We start from the raw sequence: 23,206 nt of genomic DNA, 5'->3' as shown, positions 1-23,206 counted from the left end.
TTCATCTCCCTCTCCTTCACAAACAAGTAGAGTCACAAGCTCATACCCTCCAATTTTGTCGGGTCGGGTCCTGTAATCTCGGACCTCATGGCCTCCGCGCGAAAAATGGCGGGACTCGTATCCACGAAATTCTTTCCGCGAGGGAATCCTATGAGATGGAAACACTATGTATCTCAGTTGGCCGAGAAGCAAAACGACGCCGTGGCCGCCATCCCTGAACTCCCACCCTTCGATTACTCTCCCCTGCCCTACTCCGGCCCCTCCGCCGACGAGATCCTCGCCAAGCGCAAGCAGTATCTCAGCCCCTCCGTCTTCCACTTGTACAAGACTCCCGTAAGAATGATAAATTTATTTAAGAAGTTCAATGCTTTATAATTTCTTAAATTCACAAATATTTGACTTAGCACGGTGATTCGATTTCGATGCTGACGGCGAGGGGGAGCACAAAAGCCGTCGCCCCGTACACAAACCATCATTTCGTTACTAAATTGAAGAAATGTTCTATGAACTAGTTACAGAAATGTATAGTGTGCTTTGATTCTGATCCCGATTTTAATTCTGATGAATACGATGGTGGTGGTGATAGGTGAACATAGTGGAGGGGAAGAGGCAGTACTTGTACGACGACAAGGGGCGGAGGTATTTGGACGCGTTCGGAGGGATTGCTACGGTGTGCTGCGGGCACTGCCATCCTGATGTTGTGGAAGCCATAGTGAACCAGACAAAGCGCTTGCAGCACTCGACGGTTCTTTACCTCAACCATGCCATCGCCGATTTCGCCGAGGCTTTGGCTTCCAAACTTCCTGGCAATCTCAAGGTGCCTCTGCTGATCATGATTTCTATATTTCAGGGTGTTCTTGTTTGTTTGTTTGTTTGTTTTTTTTAAAAAAAAGCATCCGTATTCGTTCATTTCAATATGCGTGTTTCTGTAGACTCACGCTTGTTGCTCTTTTTTTGTTTTTTGGGATCAAGTCTTCACTTGTTATTACTCTAATGAAAGTATAATTCAGTCATGGATTAAACGACTTGAAAGAAGAAACTGACGTGCTTCACGTGAAACGACTACGAACATATATTACAAAAATTGATGACGACACTTTTTGGACATGAATAATAGAATTGAAATCCGTTGTGCTTGTGCTGACGAATTATGGACACAGGTGGTGTTTTTCACAAATTCTGGAACGGAAGCAAACGAACTGGCAATATTAATGGCAAGATTGTATACGGGATGCCACGACGTTATATCTCTGAGGAACTCCTATCACGGAAATGCAGCTGGGACGATGGGGGCCACAGCCCAAAGCATCTGGAAATTTAACGTTGTTCAAGTATATATATTTATTCTCTCCCACTCTTATTTATTTATTTTTTCCTGAACCACTCCTATTTAATTTGACTACCGTCATTCTTAATTTATCTCTAAACTAAATATTTTTTTCCCCTTGTAATTTCAATTCTACTCTTTTTTTTTTAATATTTCAAAGCATGTTAGAGATTATTGTGCGATAATACAAATTTGGTTACACACACACACACAAACACACACACATTAAAAAATAGACCTTTATTATTATATTTCAGAAATGAATTATGATAAACTATATAATTTCTTAACAATGATGTAAAATTTCTGGAGTTTTTTATAAAATAAGAACATAATTTATGTGTTTGTGTAAGATATTTGTATTTGTACTAATTAATAAATATGACTTCTGCGCGCCCGCAAGAGATACATACATATAATACTTGGTTTTTTTTTATTTTTATTTGGACAACCTTTAAATTCAATATTATATCACTGATTCTCTCAGAAAGGCTTCTGAATGTTTTCTAAATTTACCAAGACGAAAGAACACTATCACCAAGGATGTTAGTGGATTGTCACATCAAAGTTGGCTGGCGCATATTTTCACCAACCTTTTAGTTCCTTGCCAACGTAGGTGTGATAGTAACATCAACGGAATTCCGCATCGTTGGAGTTGGAGGCTTTCACTGATCAGCTCATTGAAGTTGGCTTTTACTTTGAAAGCAATGTCTAAAATGTGGACACACTTGGGAAAATAATGTTATAATGCGTGGTATCTGCTCTGGCCTTGCATTACTAGGAGGAAACAAAAATACGGCTTTCAAATGATGTCTTTCTCCTTTGTTTTATCACTTTCTTCCTTGCTATGTGAACTCATTATATGTTGACCATATAAAGTTGCATACAATACTTAACTTTTGGCCGATAGCGTGACATTTTAAATTTTCATATTACACAGTTTCTTAATATATATGCTGTTTTGCTGATGTGGCCAACAGACTGGAGTTCATCATGCCGTAAATCCAGACCCTTATAGAGGTATTTTTGGTTCTGACGGAGAAAAGTATGCAAGAGATGTCCAAGATATGATTGACTTTGGCACTTCTGGAAATGTTGCTGCCTTCATTTCTGAAGCTATACAGGTATTTCCTTTGAAATGAATTCGGCCACATGGAATTCTTCTGACTGTATGAAAGCATATTAAATGTGAAGTCTCAGTGAAAACTGCTTGAAATTATCACATATTTTTTCTAAACATTATAGCCGACCGAATCTATACGGAAATTTATCAGAAAACAAACCCTTTGACGCCACTGTTACTTACATGTGGCAGGGAGTGGGGGGCATCATAGAATTGGCCCCAGGTTACTTGCCTGCCGTCTACAGCAATATTAAAAAAGCCGGAGGGCTCTGTATCGCCGACGAAGTTCAGGCTGGGTTTGCTCGCACTGGAAGCCATTTTTGGGGATTTGAGGCCCATGGTGTTGTTCCTGACATTGTGACAATGGCAAAGGTGATTCTTCTCTCCCCTTCAGATGCTAAAACTGTAACAGTTTGCACCATGCCAACAAGGACTAGCTCAATTAGTAAAATCAAAACTGCAATAACTAAAAGATCATCGATTTCTATATTCTTTGTTACCTATCTAATTCTAGTAAATTTTGCTAACCGAGTAGAAGAAAAACAGGGTTTACCAAAGTGCACAATTGCTTTTGTATATATGTTATTGTCTTGTGATTTTCTTTTGTTAGGGGATTGGAAATGGCATTCCCTTAGGTGCAGTAGTAACTACTCCAGAGATTGCTGAGGTCTTGGTTCGCCGAAATTACTTCAACACTTTCGGAGGGAATCCTGTTTGCACTGCTGCAGGGTTGGCTGTTTTAAGAGTGATAGAGAAAGAGAAACTTCAAGAAAATGCATTTGTGGTGGGATCTTATTTGAAAGAGAGATTCTCTGCGCTCAAGGATAAATATGAATGTAATACTTCTATTCCTTCTTATTTCCTGACCTTGAATCATAGCCAGCTTTTTTCACATATATAGGGATCTTTCTTGATTGAAGTGGATTTATAATAATCAAAACATAAGAAACTATTTTTTACTTCATGATGGAAAACTAGCTGGTTTCTTGTGTAGTAATTGGGGACGTAAGAGGGAGAGGGATGATCCTTGGAGTTGAACTTGTGACTGACCGTAAATTTAAGACACCAGCAAAAGCTGAAACATTGCAAGTATTGGACCAGATGAAGGGTATATTTCATGGCCTTTTCTTTCTCTAGTTTTGGTTAATTATTCGTATATTTTCTCCTTTTTTTGGTTGCTAACTGATAATCTCTTTTACGTTTACAATCAGAATTAGGAGTCCTCGTTGGAAAAGGTGGGTATTACGGGAATGTCTTCAGAATTACACCTCCTCTGTGTTTCACCAAAGAAGATGCAGGTTAGTCTTTCTATTATATTCCTAAAACCTAAGAAGCACAACATTACTCGGGAATAATAGATGGCATTTCTAAGAACTTCTAGGATGTGAGATTTGTGAAAAAAAAACTTATTCTGTATTAATTTTATACTACAGGTTAAATTTTAGTTGATCTTTTGTTTTTTGTTTTTGGGAATACAAATGAGAAGGATAAGCTTGAAAAGCAAACCCATAACTTATAACTAGTCATCGGGGTGACTTTAGTGTGTAAGATGATGAGTGTCGTCATAGAAGACATTAAGATATTACATAATAGCAGTAGATCTATAATATTTCATATATACTAGACGTTATATTCCATTTTGAATTTTCTCAAATTAATTATTACTAATAATTTGTAAATCTATTTACTATGGATGCAGACTTTCTGGTGGACGCGATGGACTTAGCGTTATCTAGGATGCAATCATAAAAAAGATAACGTCAAATTGTAGATAAAGAAATATTTATGTGATCATATGATATTACCAGAACCAGATATCACGTTTCTGGTTTGTTAGTAAAGCTAGAAATATATTACGCAGGCTTGGATTAGAGTTACGTTACAATTTTCTAATGTGACCTTGCTAAAATTAAACGAGGAGTTAACATTTCGTTGTCTCGCGAATCTCATCTCTTATTGTAGCATGACTTTTATTTATCTTCTTTATCTCTCGTAATTGATTTCCCTGTATTTAGTTTTTTTTTTTTTGGTTAATTATCCACCATATTAAACTTAACTGCGTCCTCCTGTTTTGTTGAATACTTTAGATTCAAATTAAGACCTTTGGGTTAAATTTTCATCTATAGGTACATCAAGTGCAATGCTAAAACACATTTTAATTTAGACCGGAAGATACAAGTGAACTGTGAACCACTCAGCAGAAGTAGCAGTGGTACTGGTGTTTTCTGGCCAAAGTCATGGTATAGATAGGTTTACTTCATCAGTTTTCACATTTAATCAAAAGAAGGCCAAATGCAATTTTTAATTAAAATATTATATTTTTACTTATAAAATTTAGCATTCTATAATACACACACATTTTATGAAACAAGTTGAGGTGAGTTGAATTTTAAGATTTAACAGGTTTAAAACATGTCTCTAAACCTAAAAAACACTTATAGAAATGCTTACAATTATAAATTGATTTCATATTAACATGATTTAAACCACAATGTTATAGATTATTAGTCTATTTTTTTTCAACTAACTGCTAACTATATATATAATATAAGTTGTAATAATGTAAATTAATAATTAATATATTATTGTAGGTTCTATGCAACACACAATCTCATTATTTATTTACTTATTCAACAAGTGACAATTTAAACGCACATGAACCTGTGACCTTCCACTAGAAAGGATTTAAGGGGCCACATACACATAAATTTGATTGATGTAAATTAACTATTTTTAATTAAAAATAACAATTAAAACTAAGAAATTCAGAAATTTAAGCACGTTCAAAAAGGAAAAAATCGACAAAATATATGCAGTATTTTCCCAAGTCATGATTAATATACCTCGTTCTTAGATTTTATGTAATTAAGGAAGAAATTTATATATTTAGTTTTATATATATTTATGTGTTTATTTTCAATTAAATCAAGATATGGTTATCTTTTATAAATAATTTATTATATAATAAATCTTGTTATTAATTTTATTAACATATTAAAATTTATGTATTATAATTTGATTCGATATAAATATATTAAGTATATAAGACTAACTATATAAATCTTACCCTTGATGTAATGCATATATTCTAATATCAAAACCTGTATTAAGTCATATTATTAATAGATCATGAACGAGAGAAAGCAAATATGGATATGATGAATACTTCACAAATTGATATATAGTCCCACGCGGGTATTGCTGTTATAGATGGCGTTCATAACCAAAACCTTTCCTGACTATATAAGCAACTTTTCTTATATAACCAACCTATAACAACTTTTCTTTTAAATCAATTAACCAATTAAAACAAATTTAGTCTAAATAACATTCTTTATTTCGTGCATACGTAAACCTTATGTTAAAGTTAACACAATACTTCTAACAAAACAAAGTTAAAGCTAAGTTGGCGTTAGAGGTAAGTAATAACTGCCTTGAACATGATCTTTAATTTCTTTCTCAAAGAATATAAAGAGGAAAGGTGGTTGCTTGCAAATGGAAATCATGGAGAAAGCCCTTCTTGAAATCTTACCGCTTCGTTTAGACAAAGAGAGAAATAGGAAGGAAAAGGAAATTTAGGAGGAAAAACTCCTAAAAAAAAAAAAAAACTATTCCTCTTCATCCAAATCAAGCATATATAAGTATAATTAAATCCCTCTATTCTCATAAATCGATCCATCATGCCAAAACGAACATGAATATATATCAATTGTGACAATATTTTTGTTATACTTACGTCTCTTCTTCCAACCACGTGCTGTATTACCTACCTAAATTAGTTTGTACTGATAGATCATAGATCCGACATATATGTTCAAGTAAATTTATCAAAGCATCCCAACTCCACGAGGATATATAGACTTGAAGACAAATTAAAGCAAGCATATGGAACATTACTAGATACAATACAGTATGAAATGTTGACATAACAATTTACTATGTGCAGCACAATTGTAGTTAATTAACAATCGGGTCTAATGATCGTCAATGGTGACAAGGGAGAGTACCTTTGGGCAGAAACCGGTGAAGTTTGCCGGAAAATCAGATCAGAAAATCTTAATGAAGACACGAAAACGAAAGCCAGATCGGTGAAGAGATAGGAATGTTCATGGTAAACTTGCATACACTTTCTCAGAATTACACTGCTCATCATATATAAAAAGGTTCTCACGTCCATTGATCTTTTCTTCTTCTCTAGCTACTTCCTCTTCGTCGTTCTTCTCACCTTGTTGGTCTCCACCTTCTTGAGCTGATTAGTCAATTGATTGTTGTTCACCTACATCCTGATAGAATCATGTTGTTTTTACTAAAATACCCTCGCTTCTTCTTATGTCATAACAAGTTTCAGTATCATATTATATTCTTTTACGAGCCACCCTGCTAACTTTTTTCTTTTTTCTATTATTGGATGCACTGCATGTCCTCATCATAACCATAACCTTAGTTTTAGTGTATGTATGTATGTATATATATATATATATATATATATATTTTAATGGATCAAAAACACAGACCAACATATCTACCCCTTCCCCCACAGAGTAGGATGACTCTTATTTCAAAAGGAAAAAGTAAAACACGCTCACTACACCCACCCCTTAATCACATGCATGGGTTATATAATTCACAAACCTTCTTTTTTGGTTTTAGTACTGACCTTGCACATTTGAAATAGTTTACGTTTTTTTTTTAATTCAATATAATAGGAAGCAAAACGCTTAAAGAAAGAAACAACTTATATCAACCAAGCCAGATCTGTTGGGTTCATTAATGAGATCATAGTCCACATAATAGCTAAACATTCTACAATCCTGTGAGAACACGTGTCTAATGATAAGAAGAATACACATACGTGCAAGCCAATCAGCACGGTATTAGCCTCCTTGAAAATGTGGTCATAGAAAACAGCATAGTCTCATATAATCATTTTCCTTACGCGATGCGAGTTTAAGTTTTAATTATTTCAAAGAATGATCGATAAAAAAAATTATTTCAAAGAACGAAATAGATGAAGATAAAGTCAAATGAGGCTAGCTGATCACGTGGTTAAAATTAAACTTAGGGTGGGAATGCAAGTAGTAGCAGTAAGATGTGAAATTCAATTCTACAATGAATGCTATAGAGAAGAGTCAAGAGAGAATAACAATAGGAGGAAGGAAATGACATGAGGGGTAAAAGGGTAATTTAGATTAGATGCGTGAGGAATGAATCAAATAGATAGAAACAAAAATGGAGGTCAGAAGAGAGCAGCAAAATGAGGACATAATGAACACATTCCCTTGATCCCTACGACCGTAGATTTCGCTGAGTCTCACTGTGTTCAAATCTTTCTCTGCATCTTAACGGCTATATATCATCTGGATGTCGACACCGGTTTCTACATTTTAAATTTTATGAGCTGGGAGCTTCCAAAATGCCTTCTAATGTGATGGCGGTTTCCTTTTTTTTTTTTCATTTTTTATAATTAACTTCTATATAAAATAAAACACATTTTAATATCTTGAAGTCATGAAATGATAGAGTTTTTGTAATATGTTATGATTTTTCAAGGAAAATTATCATAAAATTTTGTAGTTTTGATATATATATATTATATATATATATATATATAAAATGTAAGAAAAAAAATATAATACTCTAGTGTTTCAAGATTTCAAGATACCAGGATGTCTCTTATTTTATGAAAGAAATCAAGAGAGAAGGAAATAAGGTTAGGAAAAGTATCATACTTTATTTATATGAAGAGCTTATAATATATAAATTGTCCTAATAATAACTAATAAATATTCTAATAATATATAATGAATATAAAATAATCTTAAATCTCAACAAAATATAAATTTGAAAAGATAACAAATCTCAACACAATAAATCTTCAAAGATGATATATCCTAATACTTTCCCTTAAACTCAAGATACTTAATCTCAAGAATAAATCTCAATAGATAATAAATTTCACCACAATAAATCTCCAAAAATAATATATCCTAACATCTTATATAGAAGACAATAATCTAAAAAAAATGAAAAACAAATTGAAAAGGTGAGGTATTACAATGGACATTAGAAAGAGGTATATTAAAAAGCCCTTGTCCCATATTTTATAGAATTGCTTTTTCAATTATTGTATTTTATATTTTATTTATGATTTATGTTTCTCGATCCTTCAATTTTGTTAATTATCAATTGTTTATGAATGTTTTTATCTGTTTTCCCGGAATAATTATTTTCTTGAGAACTGCCCCTGAGTAAAAATAAAATAAAATTTTACTTATAAAACCCCAAGCGTGGGTGTAATATGGTTAGTTATGATAATTATAAACCTATAAACCAATTAAAACTTATTTGGTCCAGATAATATGTTTAAAAATGATCATTTCACCCCAATTAAAAATATTTACAAATATTATTTTAATTGAAAATATTTATCATGACTAGAAGCCTGGAACAAAAGAAACCCGGGATCCGGCAAAAATCTTCGTATGGCGCCAACATTGGGCTTCATCATGTTCCCTGATGGCCTGGCCCATTTATGTATAGGTCAAGTCATTTTGCGTGTTTATGAAGTTGCTGTGCCAAATCTTGAAGACAATGAAAAGATACGAAGGTGATAAAGTCGTTGTGCAAAAATAACAATCACTCATTTCTCATTGACCCGTGTTTGATGGGTCATGGCTTGTTCAACTCTGTAATCAATTCTTTGGGGAGAAAAAAGTAGTGTCACAAATATGAACAGTTCATATAATTTATTTCTCACATCTTAAACCAGTTGTAGAATTTGTCTTATAAGCACACTTTATACCTACTTGCTTCTTAAATCGCTACGAATTCTCTCTTGTTTGGCCATGGCTACCTCCACTTCCTAAGCTAGTTTTCTTTTGATGTGGATGATACTATTTGCATCTACCTTGCACTTAGGCTCTTGTTCATTAAGAACCCGTTGCAATGAAATGGAGAGGCAGGCACTCTTAAGCTTCAAGAAAGGTGTCATTGATCCAACAAGTTCCCTCTCTTCTTGGTCTATCAAGAAAGATTGCTGCCAGTGGCATGGTGTTCAGTGCGACAACATCACAGGAAAAGTCACTAGTCTTAACCTGGGTTGCTCACCAATTGATGTAAGTTCCAATTGCTTGAGGTTAGGAGGTGAAATCATCTTGCCTTTATTTCTGCTTGAATCTCTGAACTCATTGGATTTGAGTGGGAATGACTTCCAAACTTTTCATTTGTACCCTTCAAATGCATATCGCAACTTGTTAGGAACTATGCCTCCTCATTTTTGTGGAAATTTCTCCAACCTTAAGTATCTTGACTTGTCATATAATATAAACCTTCACATGGATAACATTCAATGGATCTCTCATCTTCCATCATTGAAAATTCTTGATCTTAGTGGTATTGATCTACACAAGGAAACTCATTGGATCCAACACATGAGTGTGTTGCTTTCACTGTCAGAGTTGTTGTTGAGAAGTTGCCAACTTACTGATGTAATTCCTGGTGTTGGATGGTTTGTCAATTTTACTTCCCTTCAATATCTTGACCTTTCGGAAAATTATTTTGATTTTGAAATTTCTAAACTAGTGTTAAATCTTAGTGATGAATTTTCTGCTCTCATCCTTGAAAGCAATAAGTTAAAGGGCCCAATACCAGACACCTTAAGAAATCTTAGAAATCTGGAATACTTGATGTTATCTGGAAACGAATTGAATGGAACAATTCCAGATTGGCTTGGTGAATATAAGCATATGCAATATCTTGAATTTTATGGGAATTCATTGCAAGGTCCCATTCCTGCTACCATTGGAAATTTGTCAGAATTAATCTCATTAGAGCTCAGTTACAATCACCTGCATGGCTTTTTCCCATCAAGTCTTGGAAAACTCTCAAACTTGGAAAATTTGCTTGTTGGGGGAAATTCATTGGTTGGGGTGGCGTCAAAAATGAATTTCACTAAACTCATAAAACTGCAGATGTTAGATTTGAGTTCGTCAAGCTTTATCTTTGATATGGATTCAAATTGGACCCCTCCTTCTCAACTTGCTTATGTATATTTACATGCTTCAAAACTAGGGTCTGTCTTTCCAACATGGTTATATTCTCTTGAATATGTTCATTATTTGAACATTTCTAGCTCAGGAATATCCTCTATAGTTGAGGACAAGCTCTGGAGCTTGGCTAAGAGAACCACTTGTCACGGATGATATTTCCGTGACCGTGTAAAGACCAAGATAATGAACGATCCGCTGGTTAGCCTCGCACAATATGGGTAAAGGGGGTGACATTAGCATTGGGGGTATTCTGCCTCAGTCTTCGGACTGAGTGCACAACTGGTCGGAGGCTGGTGCCGCCTCCCTGATGAGCCCATGGCAGGGCGAAACCAGTGTGATCCGTATGTGGTAAGGCTTGTCTTGAGGATTATGGGGTCCTCCAGGACGCCGCACGGGCGCCGTGTGCTGCGCCAGACTCTCAGCCCGTGACAGAGAAATGTCACGGATGATACCTCCGTGACCGTGTAAAGACCAAGATAATGAACGGTCCGCTGGTTAGCCTCGCACAATATGGGTAAAGGGGGCGACATTGGCATTGGGGGTGTTCTGCCTCAGTCTTCGGATTGTGTGCACAACTGGTTGGGGGCTAGTGCCGCCTCCCTGATGAGCCCATGGCAGGGCGAAACCAGTGTGATCCGTACGTGGTAAGGCTTGTCCTGAGGATTATGGGGTCCTCCAGGACGCCGCACGAGCGCCGTGTGCTGCGCCAGACTCTCAGCCCGTAACAGAGTGGTATCAGAGCAGGACGTACTTTACTGTCGTGTGCGCGTGGGGTCCCACGTTGGGACTGGTCGGCCTCGGCACCGCTCCAGAAAGGCCTCCGAGTAGGTGGGTCCAAAAGTGGGGACTCGGGCGGGAAGGTTGGCCGTTGTCGACTTCACTCCTGTTGGCTCGCGGGTGCGAGTGGGTCCGAAGAGTGCAGGACTCGGGTGGCCACTCAGCAGTAAGCTGATGTGTTTGTGGCAGTACTGTACGTACGATCCTTGGGCGGAGTCGTTCTCCCCTAGCACGAGGGCGTGCTAGATTGGGTGTGGGAGAATGTCACGGATGATATTTTCATGACCGTGTAAAGACCAAGATAATGAACGGTCCGCTGGTTAGCCTCGCACAATATGGGTAAAGGGGGCGACATTAGCATTGGGGGTGTTCTGCCTCAGTCTTCGGACTGTGTGCACAACTGGTCGGGGGCTAGTGCCGCCTCCCTGATGAGCCCATGGCAGGGCGAAACCAGTGTGATCCGTACGTGGTAAGGCTTGTCCTGAGGATTATGGGGTCCTCCAGGACGCCGCACGGGCGCCGTGTGCTGCGCCAGACTCTCAGCCCGTGACAGAGTGGTATAATGTCACGAATGATATTTTCGTGACCGTGTAAAGACCAAGATAATGAACGGTCCGCTGGTTAGCCTCGCACAATATGGGTAAAGGGGGCGACATTAGCATTGGGGGTGTTCTGCCTCAGTCTTCGGACTGTGTGCACAACTGGTCGGGGGCTAGTGCCGCCTCCCTGATGAGCCCATGGCAGGGCGAAACCAGTGTGATCCATACGTGGTAAGGCTTGTCCTGAGGATTATGGGGTCCTCCAGGACGCCGCACGGGCACCGTGTGCTGCGCCAGACTCTCAACCCGTGACAGAGTGGTATCAGAGCAGGACGTACTTTACTGCCGTGTGCGCGTGGGGTCCCACGTTGGGACTGGTCGGCCTCGGCACCTCTCCAAAAAGGCCTCCGAGCAGGTGGGTCCAAAAGTGGGGACTCGGGCGGGATGGTTGGCCGTTGTCGACTCCACTCCTGTTGGCTCGCGGGTGCGAGTGGGTCCAAAGAGTGCAGGACTCGGGTGGCCACTCAGCAAGTAAGCTGATGTGTTTGTGGCAGTACTGTACGTACGATCCTTGGGCGGAGTCGTTCTCCCCTAACACGACGGCGTGCTAGATTGGGTGTGGGAGAATGTCACGGATGATATTTTCGTGACCGTGTAAAGACCAAGATAATGAACGGTCCGCTGGTTAGCCTCGCACAATATGGATAAAGGGGGCGACATTAGCATTGGGGGTGTTCTGCCTTAGTCTTCGGACTGTGTGCACAACTGGTCGGGGGCTAGTGCCGCCTCCCTGATGAGCCCATGGCAGGGCGAAACCAGTGTGATCCGTACGTGGTAAGTCTTGTCCTGAGGATTATGAGGTCCTCCAGGACGCCGCACAGGCGCCGTGTGCTGCGCCAGACTCTCAGCCCGTGACACACTACTCTCGATTTGTCTAACAACTTGATTAGTTGTGACTTATCAAATGTTCTGCTAAACTCTGGTGTGATTGACTTAGAGAATAATAAATTCATGGGTGGGCTCCCACGTTTATCATCAAATGTTTTGGTGTTAAAGATGGCAAATAACTCTTTATCAGGATCTGTTTCATCACTTTTATGCCATCCAATGAATAAAAACAGCCAATTGAGGTATCTGGACCTGTCACAGAATCTTTTGTCCGAGGAACTTCCAGATTGCTTCACAAACTGGAAATTTTTGGTTTATGTGAATTTAGGAAGCAACAACTTGAAGGGTAGCATTCCTGAATCTGTGGGCTCTTTATCTAATCTTCAATCTTTGCATTTGCCTAAAAACCAATTCTCTGGTGATTTACCTTTGTCTTTGCAAAATTGTAGAAGCTTGAGACTTCTTGATGTTGGGGAAAATAACTTTTCAAGATTTGTACCTAGTTGTATGAACCAGAACATAAGAGCTCTTAAACTGAGATCCAATCAATTTACAGGCAATATTCCCTCAGAAATATGCCAACTTTCTTCTCTTATGATATTGGATCTTGCAAATAACAAATTTTCTGGATCAATACCAAGGTGTATTCATAATATCACCTCCATGATTTTCCCTAATGCTTCAATAGAGCACGAGTTTAACATTGTCTCAAGTAAATCAAAATATGTTAGTGATTATTCTGACACTCTCATGCTTCTTATGAAAGGTCAAGAGTTAAGCTACAGTAGCAACCTCGAGCTAGTGCATATGATTGATCTTTCAAGGAACAATTTATCTGGAGTTCTTCCTCCCGAATTGTTTGCACTTACAAGCTTGCAATCTTTAAATTTATCTCAAAATCATTTGGTAGGCAAGATGCCAGAAGAGATTAGAGACATGAAGCTCTTGGAATCATTGGATGTCTCAAAGAACAAACTTTCTGGTCCAATTCCAGAGAGCCTATCTATCCTATCTTTTCTCAGTCACTTGAACCTATCGTTCAACAATTTCACTAGCAAAATCCCTACAGGGACCCAACTTCAGAGTTTTGATGCACTAAGCTATATAGGCAATCCTGAACTTTACCTTTGATAAAGAACTGCACACAAGGTGAAAAATTAGACAAGAAAGAGCAACATGGAGAAGAAGATGATTTCGAAGAATTCTTGTTTGGGTTTTATGCCAGCATGGGAGTTGGATTTGCTGTAGGATTCTGGGTAGTCTGTGCCACCATTTTCTTCAACAGGAGATGTAGACATGGTTATTTCAAGTTTGTTGACCATGTGAAAGATAAGCTTTATGTCTTCATTGTCTTGAAGATGAAGTCCCTCCGTTGAAATCCATTTAGCTGCTATCTTGTTGAAATAGTAAGCAAAAATAAAAGAAGTTTTGTATGAATGATTTAAAACTTTGGTCAGTCCTATATAGTATTTATAATTTCCAACCTCATATTAAGATCCATCAATTATCATCATCATTTATCTTCATCTCATTTGATTGAAAGGTATCTCTTTTTAATATTACTGTTTCTTTATTTTACTGCAAGTCTTATAAACTATTGTAATCTCAATATATATGATATATATTTTAGGTGAAATTTTATGTGAGATGGATTATAGGGGCTTATCAAGTTAGCATATAGTTCACAATTCAAAAATCATTTATAAAAGTTTTTACAGGTTGTCTATTTATAGGATTCAAGCTTATGTCCTTCTAAGATATAAGTTGTATTCTTATTAACTGAATCAACCTTAAATATATTTTTAGACAATTTTTATCAAAATATGTGAAAACACTAGAAAATTCAAGAAAAGTGATTACCTTTTCCAGTATTTTAAAAACTAGATTGATTATACCGTTGGCCAAATGGCATGATGGCTTGATTTTCTTCAAAAAACTATCCATAGGGTTAAGCCTGGTAAAGAATTGGAAATCGATGTTAGATCGGGAATCAGACTAAGCTAGACTTGTTTAATGCTTTTTTTTTAAAAAAAAAGAGTGAATCCAAATTTTTACTTTTAAATGACAATATTGGGTGAGCTGAACTTGAAACCAAAATTGTAAATCCTCAATAAGTGTACTTTTTTTATAATTCACATGGCAGGTGCTAATTCTTTTATGCACATTTTTTAACAATTTCATATTTATATTGTTATATATGTGTATAATATTATTTTATTTAATTATTACATCATTAGTTTGACAATCAGTTTGACCATAAGAACTATGAGCTTTTGGCCTTTTCAGTTCGTGGTCTAGTTCAACTTTTAAAACACTGCCTTTTCCTCTCTCTTTTTTGGCACATGGAGAAGTGAATTCTTTTATGATTTTTTTAATCAAAATGAATGGTTATATTTCAATTTAATTTCTTTCTTGGGATTTCAATTTAATTTTTAAACATAATTCGACATAAGTTTTTAAATCCCTTGTTAACTTATTTACTTAGAAAAACGTCTTGATGGAGGGAAAAATCAAAGATACTTTATACTTTTGGTGTTTTTCTTATCATTTTGTTCTCTTTGTACTATTTTGTTGTGGAGTTATGCTTTTCTTGGTGTCATTGTGTTTTAGTTGTCTTGTTCATCTTGCTTGTTTGTGACTATGATGTAAATTATGCAATAAAAGATGGCTTATCCCTTATGACAATATAAAGCTACTACCCTACATGTGGAATGTTACTTTCACATGTAAAATAAGTAGTGTTATAAAGATGACATAATTTCAAGAATATAATATTTTGACAACATCCTTTTCCTCTAATAAACAAACCAACACTTGTTATTTTTACATAGAATTTGAGATAAGTCAAACTATTTAAGAGATTCAAGATAGTGAGTATCCCATCTTTAATATTGTTGATGATATCAGAAAACTAATGTTACAAGATTGGAAGGTTGCCTGCAAATATGTTTACAGAGAAGTTAAGAGACTACATGAATTGGATCGTGACTTTAGTTGTAGTATCAATATTGAATCTACTATTATGATTAGAACTTTTAGATCACGTTTGATTATTAAAAAGAAATGGAATTGAATGGATTGAAAGAATCAAAACAAAAATAAACTAAATCAATTTTCCCCCCATAATAACATGTTAAAACTCATTAATTATTTTTGCCTTCATTTTTTCAATCCATTTTATGTCATTCTATTCTAATAAACAACGTGACCTTAGAATTGTAAATATTTGCTTAGTTTGGAATTGTATTATGGGCAATAATACAATGTTCTTCTTTCTAACTTTATTGGTCTTCCTTCAAACAAATACATTTTTCTTTGTATTAACAAAACTATTTATAACTAGTAAGTTATAGCTCAAATGCATGATCTTTCCCTTCTAATGCAAGGGTTTTTGAGATCAATCCCCAAGTGGTCAAAAATGGGGAATAGTGTGTATGTGAGATGCATGCGATATGTGTGAGATTTCCTTTGTAGGGAAGAGTTAAATATAATAGAAAAAATTGTATATAATTTATAAATTATATTGCTCTCTAAGGTAGTGTTTGGATTTGAAGATTTGGATTTCAAATCCCACATTTCCAATCCATATATTTCAAATTCCTTGTTTGGATGCTTAAATAATTTCAAATTTCAATGTGAAAATTCTTTGTTTGGATTGCACAAAATTTCAAATAATCATAATTAAATTTTATTTTTATCTATTCCTACTTATAAAAAATTATATTTTTAATGTTTTGCATTTAAATTATCAACCAAAATTGACCCTTCATCCATATTATCCGAATTATTTTTTTTCTATAAAATTTGATCAATAGATAAAGACTAAACTTTAATTCAAAAACTTAATCATTCAACACTAAAACAAAATATTAGAAACTTTATTAAAATATTCGAGTGCCAAAATAAAATATTCTCAATACCAAATAAAGCAAAATGTAGAAAAGCTTGTATAGGGGGAAAAAACCTCTGACTAGAAATTAGTTCCAACATAAGAAAAACTTGTATGCGATATTCATATCATCAAAATGTAAATCTAAACTTTTAACTACTCCATATAGTTTAAAATATATTCCATGTGATTTTAAATATAGGAAAAATATTAATTCACACAATTTAAAAAAGTTAATTAATTAGGTATGCTAACTATGATTGAAATTAAAAAAAAATTGGACTAAATTATCCCATAATTAAGGAAAAAATTTTATTTAGTAAAAATAATATTAATTTAATGAGGGACAATTTAAAAAACTATAATAAATACTTCTTGAAATTTGTAGTTTTACTTATAAATAAAAAAGGTGCAAATATTAATTTATTTTATATTAAAAAAAAGGGGGAATGTGACATTTTTTTATCAACTAATATTGGTCTACAATTTAAGTTGCTTTGTAAAAAGTCAAATGCATTGATTTTTTCCACAAATGTCATTATTAATTTTATTGCAAAGAGATATTTAATTGAAGGCTTAATCTTGAAAAAAATAGTGATAATTTTTTACTTATTTAATGATACAAATTACAAATCATTTTTAACTACTTTTCTATAATACCTGTAAAGATAGTTAAAAAGTATCCCATATTTTAGACAAAAAGAAGTAATTATTCAAAAGAAAGAAAACAAAAATTGGCCAAAAAAAAATCTTCAACTACAATTCAATTCTAATATAAGAAAAATTTATATTGTTCTATCAACTTGATATTCATTCCACATTTGCATAGTTAAAGTATCTCTATATGTTGTCCATTCATGTGTTGCTTGAATACTTCTAATATTCTCCTCATCTCCAATTTCACTCTCAACTTCCAAAAAATTTTCAAAGTCTTCATCCACCTCTTTGAGCAAGTCATCTTCAAACATCTCTTCTCTTACAAAATTGTGAAGAATAAAACATGCATTTATAATTTTGACTTGAGTTTGCTTATCAAAAAAGCTAGCAGTTCGTAAAATAGCTCATCTCTTCTTTAATAGCCCAAAAGCCCTTTCAATGGTATTTCTTGCTGACAAGTGTCGAAGATTAAATAACTCTTTATAATTTGTTGGTGTGTTTCCTCTCTATAAATTAAGATGATACCTTGTTCCTCGATATGGTGCTAAAAAGCTTGGACCATTTGCATACCCAACATCTACTAGATAATACCTATCTACAAAAGTATTTGAAATAATTAGTTTGTATTTTGGACACAAATTTCTCAATCTTAAAGTGATTATTTAAGATTAGTGAAATCTTACTAGCTGGAATCTTTAAACCATGACGCCTATGAAGAGTATCACCTAAAATTCGAGAATCAAATGTGAATCCCTCCCAACTAGGTAGCACATATGAGAATATCATTTGAGGATCACAAACTATAAGAACATTAGTGCTTAACTCACCTTTCCTATTTCGATACCTTGCCCGATCTTTAATTGGAACAGTCATTTGAATATGAGTACCATCAAGTGCATTAAGCGCACCCTAAAAAAATTATCATTATCAAATAGTTAACAACTATATGAACTGAATTACAAACTTTTGTTACTTCAAAGAATTTTCACTTGTCATTATCTTGATAATTTGCATCTGAGTTAATCTCTTTGATATAGTATTTGCCTATCTTCATAATAGCCTTGAGAACCACATGAAATTGTTTGCTAATCGTTTCTCCAAAACGTGCAAAAGCTGCCTTAATCCATCTATATTTTATTCCATGAGCAAGAATATGCACAAATAATGCTACAATTCCTTTAATTGTAACATTTCTTGAAGCCATAAACCCTCCTTTAGATTGCAAAATGCCATACAGTTTTTTGAATGTAGCTGGATTAAGGCATAATAGCTATATGCTTGTGGTTTCACATTCTAGAATTTTCATTCAAAGAGATCTACGGTGAGCATGTTCACTTTCATCCTATGAAATTTCTCGTAATCTATACTTATAGTTATGTGATGCTCCAATGATCATTGCAATAAAACTTATTATAAATAAAAAAATTTCTGATTCTTCTTCCCCCTCAATCAAATTCTTTTAATCTCTAGTACGCTTTCTCCTAATTTGCAAATTTTGTTGATTACTATCCCTATTGAACAAACTGCCTGTTACATGAAAGTACTTTAGCATCAAAAACACCATTGGAATAATAAGGAAAAAAATGCTATAAACTAAACAAGTTTGCAGAAAATAGCAAAAGGTATGACATCACATTAAATTTGTGCAAGAGAAGGTAAATTTGACATATCAAAGTTGAGATTGAATTAATTAATGTATAGAATAAGGGGACAACATTATTTTTAATTTGTCTGTTGTAATTGACTCAAAATATTAAAATTGACAAAAATAAGAGCATGTGAGTTATGAAAATTGAAAAGAAAGGAGGGTAAGTAATTGAGTATTATAATGAATACAGGTATACTAGTCACACCTTTTTAATTTATGATATCATGTGGTTGCGGTTGGGAAAAGAATGAGCTAGCATTAAAACCAACAAGGCAAGGTAAGCCCATGAATTATTAAAGGTCAAGTCAACACTTCCATATCTATCTCTCTCTTTCTCTCTCAGTCTTCTACAATTAAAGTGAAACACAGTGAAATTGTGAAAGCTAAAGTAACATAAATAGAAGTTGCATGACAGCTTTTCAAAAAGTAGATTAAACAATTAGCACAAACTAGCATGTTTGAACTTCTGAAGTTTGAACAGAAAAACTGTATGTTCGTGCGTGTCTAGGCTCTTTTTTGGGGGGGAGAAATTCATAAGAACATGATAAGGAGAAAGAGGAATTGAATGATGGACGGACGAAGTAGAGGAATTTGCCATACATAACATGAAACAGACTGAGTTTCTGAGGGAAGATTTAGTCAACATATATATTATGAATAAGTATATCTGTATATGGACACATATAGAAACATGAGTATTTATCTTTAAAAAACTTGTATCAGGGACAACATGCTCAGGATGAATCAATGTTTTTGAACTTGGTAAAGAAAAGCATAAGGATTCTTTTACCATGTTTGGTTGTCATTCTTGCGTTGAACTTTTCATATTTCACATGAAAGTCAATATAACTTCTGTGAAAATGAGAAATTGGTAGTTTTTGCTGAAAGTAATGTTGAAATGTTATACAAACATTTTTTTGTTTACATTTGCGTCAAATTAACAATCACCTTCTTGAAGACCAGTTTCAGGCATTAGGTAAAAGCATGAGTTAATCTACAAAAATAAAAAGATGATGATAAAATAAAAAGCAAAGTTCTCACTCTCATGCTCTCATTCTACTGCTCTTCCCAATAAAATCTTACTTAACCATCAAGGCTTTTAAGTAGTTCCCACATTTAATAATGCATAGAAACCTTTTAACATGAATGATCCTTTCTCCACCACAAAATCGCCATCTCTTCCGCCCCCAAAACTGAATATGTAGAAAGAATCCATAGCAAAAAGAATTTAGCCTTCTCAGAGATGTATCATCTTCAATTTAATACTCTACATAAAAATAGACCGTGGTTTTTTAGAATGAAAGCATTAGGATTTTAAATGAGCTATGGCATAATTAATTAATGTCATGAACAGAAAAATGGCCCCTCAGTTTCATTCAACACATACCATCATGTTTCTTAATCAGACTTCTTGTAAATAGCAAGCATATGACTAAAAATGCCACGCCAGCTGCCCCACCTAATATTATAACCACTACCTTCTCTGTATTTTGCCTTGTTATTCCCACCAATCTGCAAGCTTCTCCTACACAATTCCCCAAGATGCTTAATTATTTACCATCCTTTGTTTTGTAGGTGTATGCTCGGTACATCACATTAAATTAAGATGTCCAACCTTCAAACCTTTCCCATAATTCAATTTCAAACTCACCTAAAATCACCCCATCTTTTGCATCACAAGTAGCTACAAAAATGGTGGGCCTTAATTAAGACTGATCAACTAAGAAATTCAATATTTTTTCCCAACACCCTTTATGTCTCAATACGGAAGATTTATGTGAGGATTGAACAAGAGGGATGGCTAGCTAGCTTTCATGTTCATATTAATTGTATTGAAGAGTATCCATAAATTTAAATCATCGTGCGTGGTTTGAAGAGAGGGATGCCACTTGGTGAATAATAATCTGCATATGATTCTAAACCTCAACATTCCATAAATAGAACCTGGCCAGTTTCAACCATAAAGTATTGCGGAAATAACAAATTTATATTAATTAAACACTTTATGTGTGGTTTTCAATTTGCTAAAACTCCATTTCCTGAAAGTTAATTTGGCAAAAATTAATTTAATAAAAGTCAGTTGTTGTAATGAAATTTGTGTTTGGATACATTTTGTCAAAAGTCAGTTTGGTAAATTGGTTGTTTCGATTATGACAGTGAAATATACTTTTGAATGTACAATTACTAAAAAAGACATTGATTTAGGATAATTTATAATTTTTATTATATAAATGTAATATATTTGAAATATTTAAGAATGTGATAAAGATTTTAAATAAAATAAAATTTGATCTATAATGCTAAAAAATTAGTCTCTAATTATTTGTATTGTTTTAATTTGTAATTTTAAAAAATATGATAGAGATTTATAATTTTTATTATACATTAGTGTTAAAAATTAACATGATTAATTATTCAATTTATAATGTTAAAAACTTGATATCTGATTATTATTATTTAAATGATAATTATATTTTTAATGAATTAATTATTTTTTAAATAAAAGAATAAGCGGGTAAAATAACATCCACATTTTAAACTCACATTTGAAATATAACAAAAAGTAGAGTCATTTCAAAGCTATTTCAACTCACTTTTTGAAAGTCATTTTACTCCCTAAAAAATCACCTAAACAACTTTTAACATCCCAAAAGTTCAAAAGTCCATCCCAAATGTTTAATAAGAGAAAATCAAACGCACCCTAACTTTGTTTAGCACTCAATAGCCCACATTACAATATCTAACAACTCAAATTTCTTCCTAAAATGCCAAGGGTTTATCCAAAATTTTAGCCTTAACCTCACAACCTTGTAAAATCCTCAAAACTAGGTTTACTAGTATAAAATAACTCTCATTAATTCTATTAGAACCTATGGATTAGATTCATAGCCTCCAAGGTTCGAAATCACATCCCCTAGCCATAAAACTCATTTCTGGAACGTGTAAAAGGAAGGAGAGGTGTTTGTCATCAAGTGTTACTACAAGCATACTGATTATCACAAGTGCAAAATATTCTAGAGATATTGTTCCCATAAAGATTTAGACAAATGAGGGTTAAAAATTCACCACTAAGCTTTAAGTTAGGTTGAACAAAATCAAGTCTAGTATTTGTGTGAAAGTATAAAAATTAGATTAAAAAGGTATTTTAAAATAAGTAAATTAGTTAAAATTATGAATTCAAAATAATTTATAATGAAAATAAATGCTAGTATAAGATTCTAATTTATTTGAAAAAGCTTTCTCAAGTCAAAATTACATATATTTTGGAACATTAAAATTTTACAATCTCTTGAAAATGATTGGTAAAAATAAGTTTTAAGCACCAATCATAATATGCTTGTGAAGGGTTGATAAAATATCTTTATTTTACCAAAAAAACCATCCATTTATCTTTGTAAATTTCAAGTTTAATACTATTTTATTTAAGTTAGCTCTCTCAAGCACAACTTACATAAACAAAATCCAAATGGTGGCCAAATACTTTGAAATATTAAGCATAGGATAAAATAAACACATATATCTTATTAACTATCAAAAGAGAGGAATAATTAAGTCTTAATCCATACAAAGGTTTGAAATAATCCTAAAACAAGTAAACTAGCTTCTCATGTTCAAAAAAAGAACAACAAACAACAAATTGTTCGGCACTCATATTGGAAACACAAAGATAGAAAGGAAAGGAAGTAGAAAAACAAAAGAAAATCCACTTGAATCTCTTCAAATCTTCATTTCTTAGCCAAATCCCCTTTAAAAACCTAAAAATCTAGTAGAGCTTACCTTCAAGAACTTTTGAAAATCGTGTCTTCCTTACTGGAGGCGTGGAAATGAGCATATGCAACCCTAATTTGCATTTTGCAACTCAAAACGCTCAGCAGCATTTAAGCCAAGCATCGTGACGTGATGTCATTACGCTGTGGTGCATGTGCAAAATTGTGAAGTGCGCCGTAGCATTTTGTCATTGTGCTACAATGCATGTACAATTCTTGAACACCCCTTCTTTATGCCACATGTTGTAGCATACTGTGCATGCGCTGTGGCACATGGCATAAAGATCTTAGTCTTCATTTATGGGTAACTTTTGGCTACTTTATGTTCCCAAACATGCCTTCAAGCATCACTTAGCTCTTGAATGTCATGATTACCCATTAGACATTACCTGAAACAATAGATACAATTATGAGATCTTTCAAAGTTTAAATCAAGGCAATATTCTTTACAAAAGTTGCCAAAAATTTGATCATCAAAGCTAAATTCAACCAAAGCCCATTTTCCTATATTTGAACCCAAAATAATCACAATTAGGCCAAATA

The 23,206-nt window shown here is 34.2% G+C and overlaps 3 protein-coding genes across 3 annotated transcripts; all 3 read left to right on the top strand.

The window, feature by feature from the left end:
• LOC129291487 (alanine--glyoxylate aminotransferase 2 homolog 3, mitochondrial-like) lies at positions 1–4,387 on the top strand. The gene is made up of 9 exons (XM_054928861.1): positions 1–333; positions 587–817; positions 1,161–1,331; positions 2,308–2,451; positions 2,643–2,822; positions 3,061–3,286; positions 3,445–3,558; positions 3,662–3,748; positions 4,150–4,387. Exons 1-9 carry the CDS (start codon positions 88–90, stop codon positions 4,197–4,199), a joined length of 1,449 nt encoding a protein of 482 aa, XP_054784836.1. The 5' UTR covers positions 1–87; the 3' UTR covers positions 4,200–4,387.
• Positions 4,388–9,400: 5,013 nt separating this feature from the next.
• On the top strand, positions 9,401–10,651 carry LOC129290086 (receptor-like protein EIX2). Its single transcript, XM_054926793.1, has one exon. The coding sequence runs from the start codon at positions 9,401–9,403 to the stop codon at positions 10,649–10,651; it is 1,251 nt and encodes a 416-aa protein (XP_054782768.1).
• Positions 10,652–12,870: 2,219 nt separating this feature from the next.
• LOC129290085 (receptor-like protein EIX2) lies at positions 12,871–14,078 on the top strand. Its single transcript, XM_054926792.1, has 2 exons — positions 12,871–13,810; positions 13,852–14,078. The coding sequence occupies exons 1-2, from the start codon at positions 12,871–12,873 to the stop codon at positions 14,076–14,078; spliced, it is 1,167 nt and encodes a 388-aa protein (XP_054782767.1).
• Positions 14,079–23,206: the final 9,128 nt, after the last annotated feature.

Source organism: Prosopis cineraria, unplaced genomic scaffold (assembly GCF_029017545.1).
Source record: "Prosopis cineraria cultivar Desert tree isolate PC_DT_omini unplaced genomic scaffold, ASM2901754v1 PC13, whole genome shotgun sequence".
Classification (NCBI taxonomy): Eukaryota; Viridiplantae; Streptophyta; class Magnoliopsida; order Fabales; family Fabaceae; genus Prosopis; species Prosopis cineraria.
This window is presented reverse-complemented; position numbering and strand designations above follow the sequence as displayed.